This window comes from Harpia harpyja (assembly GCF_026419915.1).
Source record: "Harpia harpyja isolate bHarHar1 chromosome W unlocalized genomic scaffold, bHarHar1 primary haplotype SUPER_W_unloc_1, whole genome shotgun sequence".
In the NCBI taxonomy this organism is placed as follows: domain Eukaryota; kingdom Metazoa; phylum Chordata; class Aves; order Accipitriformes; family Accipitridae; genus Harpia; species Harpia harpyja.
In genome coordinates this window covers 204,287-214,977 of record NW_026293183.1, presented here as the reverse complement: position 1 = coordinate 214,977, position 10,691 = coordinate 204,287, and the positions used below count along the sequence as shown (strand labels likewise).

Below are 10,691 nucleotides of genomic sequence, written 5' to 3'. Positions count from 1 at the left end.
GCGGGGTATGCGTTGGGACTCCGCCCTCTGGGAGGGCGAGGTGAACGTTGTGTTGCTCTGCCCCCGGGGCGGGCTGTGAGCTGTGACTCCGCCTCCGGGGCGGGGCGTTAGCAAGGCGGGGAAGCCGATGGGGCACAATAGGGGGCCTGTGGGGCGAGGTACAGCACAGGCTCGTTAATCAACACCCCCCCAGGAGCCTTAACGAGGCCGGGGACAGCGTTACCCTTTGGGGGGGGGGGGGCAAAGACAGCCCCAGCGCTGGGGGTTTTGGGGGGTTAAGGGGGGGGGGGGGTTAGCAGCCCCCCCCCCCCAACACAGGGCCTGGCCCGTCTCCACTCATGCAACGTTTTTATTTGCGAGGATGCAGTACAGCCAGCCGAGCCCCACCATCGATACCATCGCATACAGCAGCCCCTGCCCTTCCTCCTCCTTCTCACCTCTCCCGGGGGCGGGGGACACCCGCAGCCCCCAGGGAGAACAGGGACCCCTGAAGCAAAGGGAGGGCAGAGGGGGAGAGCTCCAAACCCAGGCTCCCAGGGAATATATTACACCATTAAATATCTGAAGAGGGGTCCATGTACAAGTTGGGGGAGCAGCTCCAGAAAAGGAATGGCTCCAGAAAAGGGGAAGGGGGGGGGTGTCGACAAAAGTGGGGGGTAGCTGTCTAGCGCAAGTCCTCCTCCTCGCCCTGGATGGTTTTCTTGATGCGGAGCAGCATAGTGGTGAGCCACTGGTCCAGCCGGGAGATGGAGTCATATTCCTTCACCTGGTGGGGGGGGAGAGAGGAGGAGGAAGGTGTTAGTTGGGAGGAAGCTGGAGGGGGAAGAGGGGGCTCCTTCCACCTTCGTGTTTGGGGTGAATTCCCACGTTTTACTGGCACCAGCATTAAACCTACCGCATCAGTGTAGCCGTCGATGTTCTGTTCCTCGTGAGCATCCAGCAATTTCTGGAAGACAAAAGCAGGGAAGGGGAGGGGGAGGAGTGAGGGGAGACACTCCCCCTCGCCAGCCCTGCGCTCCCCAAGGAGGGGGAACCCTCCCAAAAACCCTCCACTTGCTTTGGCTTCGCTCCCGCCTTCCTCAAGAACAGATTTGGAGCACAGCAGGGGGGGACGGAGCTGCCCAGGCTGGCTGGAGCAGAGCCCACCGCAGCCAGGAGCCTCCCAGGGAGTGACCAGGTTGCGGCTCATCCCAGCCCCCGGCCCTTTATCGTACTCCCTGGGATTGGGAAGCCATCCCGGCAGCATTTCCATCCCCGTGACGTAGCTGAGAGGAAGGAGGGGAATTCTGCTGCTCACCTTGACCAGTTTGCACTCCCTGGAGTCTGTAAATGCTGGAAACATCTCTTCGTACTTTTGCACAGCCAGCTGGAGGGGAGGAGGAGGAAGGGCCGTGAGGAGGAAGGGCATGAGGCAGAAGGGGCACAAGGAGGAAGGGGCATGAGGAAGAGGAGCACCCACGAGGGGAGCAAGTCCCATGGGTGGGCTTGTTGTGGAAGCTTATTTTGAGCAGCAGCACGCGTCCCCGCTAGCCTGGAGGGTAGGAGAGACCCCCCCCAGCCCCTTCCCGACCCTCTGCTGGCTGGTGCCGGGGGGGTTTCTGTGCCCTGTCCCCCACCTTTGCATTGAGCATGTCGATGCAGAAGTGGCAGAGGGCCGCCTTGAAGAAATACTCCTTGGCACTGTACTTCAGCAGGGGACTGTCCATCGCGCTGGTGCCCACCTGGAGAAGACAATCAGGACAGGGACAGGGATTGGAGCTTTCCCGAATTATTTAGGGAGCTCCGTTGGAGGAAGCTCTCCCAAGAAGTGTGTTGGGCAGGAGGCACAGACCTGCTCATAGATCTCCACGGCTTTCTGGTACTGCTCCAGCTGGGCCGCATAAGTGGCCACTTTCAGCAAGCACTTGTTGGCAGAGCTGCAGGGAAAGGAAAGCCGGGAAAGCTCAGGGCAGGGCTCTCTGCCAGGAGCATCATGCTGCCCACGGAGCCGTAACCCCACCGGCAAGGCCCCCCCATGCCGCTGACACCCCAGTTCCCACCCAAACACTGGGAATTGGGGTTCCCCACAGTGGGGGGCAAGAGCCCAGCAGCACCGGGAGCTCTCTTCTCCCCCTGGCATGGCACGCAGAAAGCCGGGTCAGAAACCGGTGGCAAGGATCAGAAAGGAAGCGAGCAGCAGCAAAAACACCCAACGGCCGCTTGCTTCAGAGGGGGATGTCACTTCGGAGACAGAAACTCGGCCACCATCTGTTTCCTGACCCAGCCCACACCGTGCCGGAGCACCGATCCCATGGGGAGAGCTGCACCGGCAGTTCCCGCAGTGCTGGGAATGGGCAGGGCTGCTCTGCCTTTACCTGTTGGACTCTTCCCCTTTGTAGTAATCTGCAGCCTGCTCATAGTGGGCTATCGCCTAGGAGGAAGGCAAACACAGTCAGGGCGTAGCACACCGCCAAAAAAAATACATACATACATATATATATATAAAAAAAAATAAAAATACAAAGATATGGGAGCCGCAGAGCCTGCAGCAATGCTGCGCTTGGGAGAATCCTCCCCAGCCCGGCCTCGCAGGGCGCACGCCTGCTCCCAGCCACCCACGCAGCTTCTGCTGCCCGCACTGCCATCTGTGCTGGCTGCGGTGGCCGGCTCCCATCCCAAGGTGGCAACTGGCCAGCAGCTCCCCGCCGAGACAAGGTCAGTGCGGCAAGAGGGCTTGGACCTTCGTGGGGGGGGGGGAGGGATGTGAGATGCCAGCCCAGCGAGCACCCCGGCACGTCGCAGCTTTATCGGGATGAGCAAAGATACGCTCCCTCCCCAGAGGAAAGTTATTTTTCTCTTTTCAGCCCATTCTTTAAGGGGGCGGCTCATCTCCTGGCTGCCTGTGGGTGCGTTTCACACCCATCTCCTGCCAACAGGCTGGGGACCTACTAGGCAGCTAAATTTGAAGACAAATCGTATCGCTGCCACAGAACGCATCGGATCGGTGCCGAGGAAGAGGAGGCTTTCCTGATGGGAGCTCACGAATCCGGCTGAGCAAGCTCGGCCCTTTCCCAGAGCTCCAAAGCCCAGCCTTGAGGGCAAATCCCTACGTTATTCTCTCTGAGGAACTCATCGGGGAACAGCGACTGGCAGGGCAGGACAGCACCATGGGTTATTCCCAGGAGCTGTCAAGCAGGGTGTCAGAGAGGAGTGTCAAGAACAGCCCTAAATTAACTCGGGAAACAAGCAGAAGCCCGAATTAGATCCACGCAGGACGTGGAAACTTGTTTCCCTTTAAAATGAACCTGGTTTATCTCCCAAGAAAAAAAAAAAAACACCCCACTGAGTCAGAATCCAGAGCCACGGGGGTAGGAACAGCATCTGTGGAGGCAGCCCTGTGGGACCCCGCAAGCACCTGAGCCTCCAGGAAGCCGGAGGGCTTCGCTACCTCCATCGGTAGCGGCAATTTCTTCTCAGATGGCTCCAATCAAACTGTTCTCGCACTTCCCAGATGCCCACACAAGCCCAAAGCTTTTTTTTTTTTTTTTCTCTTTTCTCCTTTCATTAGCTGCAGCATCAAGGCCATTCCAAGCACCTTCCTGGGTTTGCGCAGGGCTGACACACACCAGGAAGCGTCACTGGTATTTGGGGCTTAAAGCCATGGCAGTGGCAGCCAGCAGACCTCAGCGGAGCAGCGGGCACGTTTCAGGGAAGCAGCAAGAACAGCCTGAGGGCAAAGGGTGACCTGCTGAGGGTACATCACCCTGAGCAGGCGTGACAGCTCTGAGCTCATCTGCCAGGGTTGCGGTGAATCAGCAAAGCCCTCCGGAGCCACGAAGCCTCTGGGTTTTGACCGCTTCCAAATCCCCACTTGAACTGAAGGTGGCATTTAGGAAAGCCAAAGGACACGCAGCTGTGCCTCCCCGTGCCCCGACAGCCGGCCACCTGCCCTACGGCATTCCCTTCTCTTCCCCCGCGTTTACCTTTTCGATGTCCACCAGCTCCATCTCATAGATTTCCGCTATTGATATGTGGTGCTTCGCAGCGATGGTGAACCGGCCCTGGAAGCAGAAAGGAGTTTGCACGCCTGAGCTGGCACTCGCCGGGGTGCTGGGAAGAGCTCTCTGAGCCCAACGGGAGCAGGAAAGCTGCTCCGAGGGCAGGCAGCGCTGCCAAACTCGCCATTCCCAGCACTCAGGGAAGGCTTTGGCCCCTGCCCACCACACATTTGCCTCCAGGTCTCACTGGGCGCTGGTTTCGGCCCCGTGCAACACCAACAAGCTGGACATAACCCCCCACTTGATCTCTCTAAGCTGAGGGTGCAGAGAGGTGGGTCAGACCCTTCGGCCTCACCACCCTCCCTCCTGGTGAGAAGAGCACGGCCGGGCTTACCACATCTGTGTAGATCTCGATAGCTCTGATCAAACAGTTAATGGCCTCTGAGAAGAAAAAGAACAGATTTGTGAGCACAGGCATTTTGGAAGAGTGGTGCTGTTTGCCACCCCTCCCTCCCGCTCCCAGCCTCCCCAAAGTGAGGGAGCTGTATTTATAGCACGCTCAAAGATCAATAGCTACTCAAGAAAAGCTGCTGAGGCTACAGGCTTCGAGGGAAACTTAGAGCACACGAGCGGTGACAGCAACCATCAGAGGATGGCAGAGCAAATCAAAGACTCTCTGCTGGCACCGTTGCGTCCCCATGCCCCAGCGTTCCAGCAGCTGATGGCCAAGAGTCAGCCAGTTTGCACCAGGCAGCCTATGGACGCTTTGCCGTATCAGAGGTTTCTGATCACAGACCACCTACAAGATCAGCAACTCTGCTTTTGTCGGTAACTCCTGCAGACAGGAGTTATCCGAAGCCAAGGGGCATGCGGAGAGGTTTAGGCTTTAACAGCAACCTCCGAGCTCGCCAGGTGCCGAGGAACTGGTGCTGCTACGCTTCCACCACAGCTCTGCTCACGGTGCACCATGCCCCGGGACAGACGGGAGCAGGGGAGGGGAACAGGACACATCTCCTGAGGTCCCCAGAGCAGGCAGGTAGCGAAAAGCAGAACCCAGACGCACTCCATCCAGTGCCCTGTGCCGCCGGACCAGCCCGGGAGCTGGGAGGCATGAGTAAGGTTATTTGTTTCTGTTGTGGTTTAACCCCAGCCAGCAACTAAGCACCACGCAGCCGCTCACTCACTCCCCCCACACCCAGTGGGATGGGGGAGAAAATCGGGAAAAGAAGTAAAACTCATGGGTTGAGGTAAGAATGGTTTAATAGAATATAAAAAGAAGAAACTAATAATGATAATGATAACACTAATAAAATGACAACAGTAATAATAAAAGGATTGGAATATACAAATGATGCACAGTGCAATTGCTCACCACCCACCGATCGACACCCAACTAGTCCCCGAGCGGCGATTCCCCGCCCCCACTCCCCCCAGTTTATATACGAGATGTGACGTCACATGGTATGGAATACCCTGTTGGCCAGTTTGGGTCAGGTGCCCTGGCTGTGTCCTGTGCCAACTTCTTGTGCCCCTCCAGCTTTCTCGCTGGCTGGGCACGAGAAGCTGAAAAATCCTTGACTTTAGTCTAAACACTACTGAGCAACAGCTGAAAACATCAGTGTTATCAACATTCTTCTCATACTGAACTCAAAACATAGCACTGTACCAGCTACTAGGAAGACAGTTAACTCTATCCCAGCTGAAACCAGGACAGTTTCCCAGAACAAAAGGCTTTTGTTTGGGGTGTAAGGGCATTTGAGATGCAGACCCCTAAACATTTGGGATGCAGTCCCTGTGAAGGGATAAGCCCCTGCAGTAACTCTACAGCCCCCCTCCTGCCCCACAGGACCAAGGCAGGAGTCCTCCACAGCCTCTCCCCAAACTGTGGGGTAGGATTTAACCCGGCATCGACTCAGACCTGGCCCCCTCTGTGGCATTTCACCCCAGAAGCTTATACAAAGGGAGACACACTTGTTGCTCAGACAAGCACCCAGATCCACCACAGTCCAGGACAGGGGGGCTGAAGCCGCAGCGTTTTTCTGTATTTCAGGAGGAGGTGCCTTCCCCTCGCTGACTCTGAAGAGGTGTGGGAGGAACTCTGCTGCAGCTAAATGCCAGGCTCCAGGAGACGGATCTTTTTCTGACTGCTCCCAACTGTCAGGCTCGCGGTGCTCCCTACCAGGGAGCCGAGCAGCCCAGGAGCTGCCATCTGACTGACGGCTGTCACAGCCGCGTCTTCACTGCACCCAGCCCTGGGTACGTGGGACAACAGTTCACGGTGGAGGAGAGATGGGAGCAGCGGGGGGAAGAGAAGGGAGTGGGGCTAGATCCCAAGTTTGTGTCACGGCCGACCCAAGGGACCGCAGCAGCGCAGGCGCTCAGGTCCAAGGGCAGGAGCATGTCCCTCCGACACCGCTGCCTGCAGCTCCTGGGTAAAGGCAGCCTTTAACCAGCTCTGAGGACAAAGTCAGTTCACCGAGAAGAGGCAGTTGTGGACACACAGGCGGTGTTCAACCACGTTTTTCTCTCCACAAGTTCACCTACAGGGTTGTGTCTTTATCCTGGCCTGTCCAGCTGGCCCCATTGAACACCTCACCCGCCAGAAGGCTCTGTCTAGCACGGACCCATCCCCACCACAGCGAATTCCCGTGTATTCAGGAAGGTTTTTGCCCTGATTAGGAAGAGGCAGGCTCAGCCTCTGCCTTTTCCCTCCAGTTTACCGAAAGCCACAACACACCAGGGTGGGGGAGTGGGCACGTTTCAGCACACCAGCTCACACAGCCACCCGAGAGAGGAAAATGCAGGTCGAGAGCAGCGCGAGCGGATAATCAGAACATAAATCTCTAGGAGATTAAACAAATCCTCCAGGAGATTAAATTTGTTTTCTCCTCAGGTTATTTCATTATATTCTCTGAAAATCACCCAAACTGATCCGGCCCCAGCACAGATAACCCTGGGGGCAACAGTAAACTAGCGAGACAGCTTGCCAGGAACAGCAAAGCATTCCCCTGCAGCATGGAGAAACGCAAGGAAAGCGAGACCAACTCTTACACTCCTTCCCCTCTTCGTATCCTAAACCCAACAGCCCATGCTCATCAGCTTCTACCACTATATTCCCCTCTTGCGCTCCAGATCACGCAGAGGAGAGCTAGGATCCAAATCACCCACGGAGGAACACGCAGGACACTCCAACTCGTCGCCTGTCCCACTGAAGCCAGCTGAAAACGCCAGCCATCAAGAAGGAGAAGCGTTTACTCTCAGCTGGTCCATCAAGCCCAGAACATCTCCTCCCCAGCTCGGCTCCCAACAGCCCAGGAACTGCTCTAACCCTGGAGCGAAAGGAGCCAAACGAAGCGCGATCGACATGTGAATCACAACCAAACCCCTTCTGTGGCTTCAGCTGAAGCCATATGCTCAGAGTCAGGCTCAGCGGGCAGCACAGGGATTCCCATGGAAGGGGGGGGGGGGGGGGACCGATGTCATGTGGCAGGCACACTGGCTGCAGAGGTGAACTTTGCCTACTGTCAGCTACCGGAGCTACTCACAGCTCAGGGGAAGCACGTCAAATCCAGCCCACAGCATCTCGGCTCGCTCCCAAAGGTGTCGAAAGGATGGGATAACACACACCAAGGAGAAACCCTTGCGTAACGGGCAAAAACCCAGCAGATACACACGACACGCAGCCTCTGGTAACTGAAATCGGGGCATTCTATGCGTGCTCCCCAGCTCAGGAGGCTGAACGATCCCCGGCTCTGAAAGGCTGGAGGGAAATCGAGCCCTTACCTTGTGGGTCAGCTTTCTTGAAGGAATTGCCCGCATCCACAAAGTTGGTGGCTGCGTCGTGCTTGCTCTGCAGCTGCAGGTGGAGCTGTGCTGCCTGGCAAAAGGCATTCCCTGCGGCTGGAGAAGGAGAGAGGAAGCTCAGGAGCATCGTCTTAACCATTTCAGAGAGATGGGATGGAAAAGCTAGGTGCGGGCAGGTTACTTGGCTCAAAATCAAGCTAAAATAAGCCAGCAGCATCAAGCCTGTACCAGCTTTCAGACCCAGAGGGGTTCACTCCTCCCTGGAGAAGGCGAGGAGACTGCACCCCCAGCCCAGGGAAACAGCTCACGGCCGTGCACATACGTACCGCTCCAGTTTTTGGCCATTTTGAACATGTTTGCTGCTCGGGCGTAGATGTCGCATGCTTCCTCTATCCTGGAGGAGCCCCTGGAAGCAAACAGAAGCCAGGCATTGCATTAATGCCTGCTGGGAAGCTCAAACCCCATGTCCAAGCAGGAGAAAAAAAAAAAAAAAAAAAAAATCGCATTGCTTCACTCCAGCTGCCAACAAGAGCAAGAGAGGCTCCTTGGGGCGAGCTGCTGACACAGACGAGTCTCTCCCAGCTCGAGGGGCAGAGACCCGGCCCCTGCAGGACTCTCTCAGGAAGCTGCAGTTAAAACAGAGGCCAATGGGGAGAGAAAAGCGGGTTTGCTGCCTGCCTGCTCCGAGCCGAAGCTCACACGGCCAGAGGAGCCGTGCTCGCAGCCATGGGGAAGAACCCCAACCCTTCCCTGCTCTAAATCTCCCCACAGACAGGGGGGAGCTGGGTCAGTCCTTCACAGAAGCATTTTTTTATTAATAATTAACAAGCAGAGGAATCCCTCCTGCAGCAAACGGGCAAAGTGCCAGTCCCAAATGAACCCACGTTGCTCCTGTCAGCAAAGCCCCGGCTCACGGCCCTCCCTCTGCCACCGGGGGCACAGCCAGCACCCGCTGGAGCACCCTCCCGGCCCCCAAAACAGCCCGAGGGGAGCGGGGAGGGAGCCAGCTCGTCCAACGACGACCTGTTTTGAAATGCAGGGGCTGCAGCACACCAGCACCAGCTCTCCAGCTCTGCTAGCGAGCACGTTCCTCTGCCGACCTTGCCGATTCTAACTAGAAATCCCGGCTGGCGACTCAAGGGAGCTTATTACAGTTGCATTTGTGTTTTGGGGGCTTTTTCTAAGCACAAGCTTAAGCAGTTTTGCTCACGTTTCCTCCCTTCCACTAGAAACCTGCAGTGAGAGACATGGCAGGGGCTTGGCAGGAACGACTCGCTGGAGTCAGCAGCTCCACCAGTTTGGATTGGTTTGAGCAGCAAAGTTCTCCCGCTCCCCAAAAAAATAAGGAAAGCATCAAGGCAGCCGCTCCGCCTGAGGAACAAACCGCGTTCCCGGCAACACCGTCCCTGCCAAACACCAGCTGATAACAGGGATAAAAGGGCAATAAGCATCCAGCGGATTTTGGCGGCCGGGCTTCACGCGCGTAGGGCTGACTATGGCTCAAGGCCATTTGAGACGACCAGGGAGATCTCAGCACTTTACAAAACTGCCTTTTAACTCAAGAGAATCCCAGCTGCGATTAGAAATTACCATTTAACACCTAAATGCCTGAGTTTTCCATCTCGTGTTAATTTGGAGCTATTAAATAACGTTAAGGAGGGCGAGCTGAAGGAAACACGATAGCACGGCAAAGCGAAGGGCAGCAGAAACCACTGCTCCGGTCCCCCCCATGCACAAAACCTGCCCCCAGCATCTCCTTCCCAACCACAGCCCGAGGAAAACAAACCTCCCCCTTATCGGGCAAGGGACAGGCTTGCTCTTGTTTATGAAATTGCACTGTTAAAGCCGAATTTTGCAACGTTAAGAAGCGCAGAGCACCTCTCATTTCTCCCCTAGCACTGGAGTTGTGTAAAGCCAGAGTTAAAGCCAGGCCTGGTCAGGCAGCGCGGGCATGAAACCGGCCTGGTCTTTGCACGGAGGTGAGTCTGAGCGGCACCAAGGGGGCAAATCAAACCCCTGGGGTTTGTCCTTCGCCAGTACGACGCGGGGCAGGGGGGAGCAGAACTCAGCCCCGACGAGCCCCCGCAGAGACATACCACCAGCCAGGACTGCGCATGGCGGAATTTAAAGTTAAAAAAAAAAAACAAAACCCTCTGAACTGGTCGTAAAGCCCAGGCTGAAAACAAGGGATGAGTTTACGATGAATCGAGAGACCATAAGAGCACTTGCTGGTTTTTAACAGCCTCCCCCACCCTCATCTGTAGCCCCCACACCCCACAACATGCCCTTATGCCCTCTGCCACCCCCCAGCACCCCCCCCAGTGCCCATCCCTCACCCCAGTGCCCTCCTGAAGCTCTTAACACTCCTTGCCCAGTGCCCACCCCGCAGCCCCCCAGAAGATCCTAGTGCCTTTTTCCCCACACCCAGCACCCCCACCATGCCCGCCCATCAGCCCGAAGCCCCCCAGAAGCTCCTAACACCCCTCCTCTGCCCCCCCGTAGCCCCTCAGTGCCCATCCCTCACCCCAACCCCCCCCAGAAACCAACACCTTCACCCCAAAGCCCCCCCGAAACTACTTACACCCCTTCTCTGCCCCCCCAGTGCCCCCCGTCATCCCACCCCCCCAACCCAGGGCCCAGCACCCTCATCTCGAAGCCCCCAGCCCCCCACCGCTGTCAGCCCCCCGGGGGAGGGGGGGCAACCCCGGGGCGGACCGGACCGGGCCTTGCGGCGCGCACTCACCCGAAGAGGCCAGCGAAGAAAGACTGGGAGCCGCGGACCTTCTTGTTGGCCTCGGCCAGGAGCTGCAGGGCCTCTTTCTCCTTCCCGGCCTGGTCCATGGCGGCCGCCTGCAGCCGCGGCACTCCGCCTCAGCTGACGCCACCACGCGCCCCCCTCACGTGACACGG

At 57.3% G+C, this 10,691-nt stretch overlaps 1 protein-coding gene across 1 annotated transcript; it reads right to left on the bottom strand.

The window, feature by feature from the left end:
- Window positions 1-331: 331 nt before the first annotated feature.
- On the bottom strand, window positions 332-10,691 carry NAPA (NSF attachment protein alpha). Its single transcript, XM_052779433.1, has 11 exons — window positions 10,525-10,691; window positions 8,108-8,187; window positions 7,761-7,877; window positions 4,372-4,418; window positions 3,963-4,040; window positions 2,355-2,410; window positions 1,832-1,916; window positions 1,617-1,721; window positions 1,298-1,366; window positions 896-946; window positions 332-766 (listed from the first exon to the last, which is right to left on the bottom strand). Exons 1-11 carry the CDS (start codon window positions 10,620-10,622, stop codon window positions 665-667), a joined length of 888 nt encoding a protein of 295 aa, XP_052635393.1. The 5' UTR covers window positions 10,623-10,691; the 3' UTR covers window positions 332-664.

Coding starts and splice junctions, on each gene's coding strand:
- NAPA (XM_052779433.1), bottom strand. CDS start 10,622: ATGGACCAGGCCGGGAAGGAGAAAGAGGCCCTGCAGCTCCTGGCCGAG. Junction 1,917..2,354: donor AAAGGGGAAGAGTCCAACAG/GTAAAGGCAGAG, acceptor CTTTCCCTGCAG/CTCTGCCAACAAGTGCTTGC. Junction 767..895: donor TCGACGGCTACACTGATGCG/GTAGGTTTAATG, acceptor CCCCCCCACCAG/GTGAAGGAATATGACTCCAT.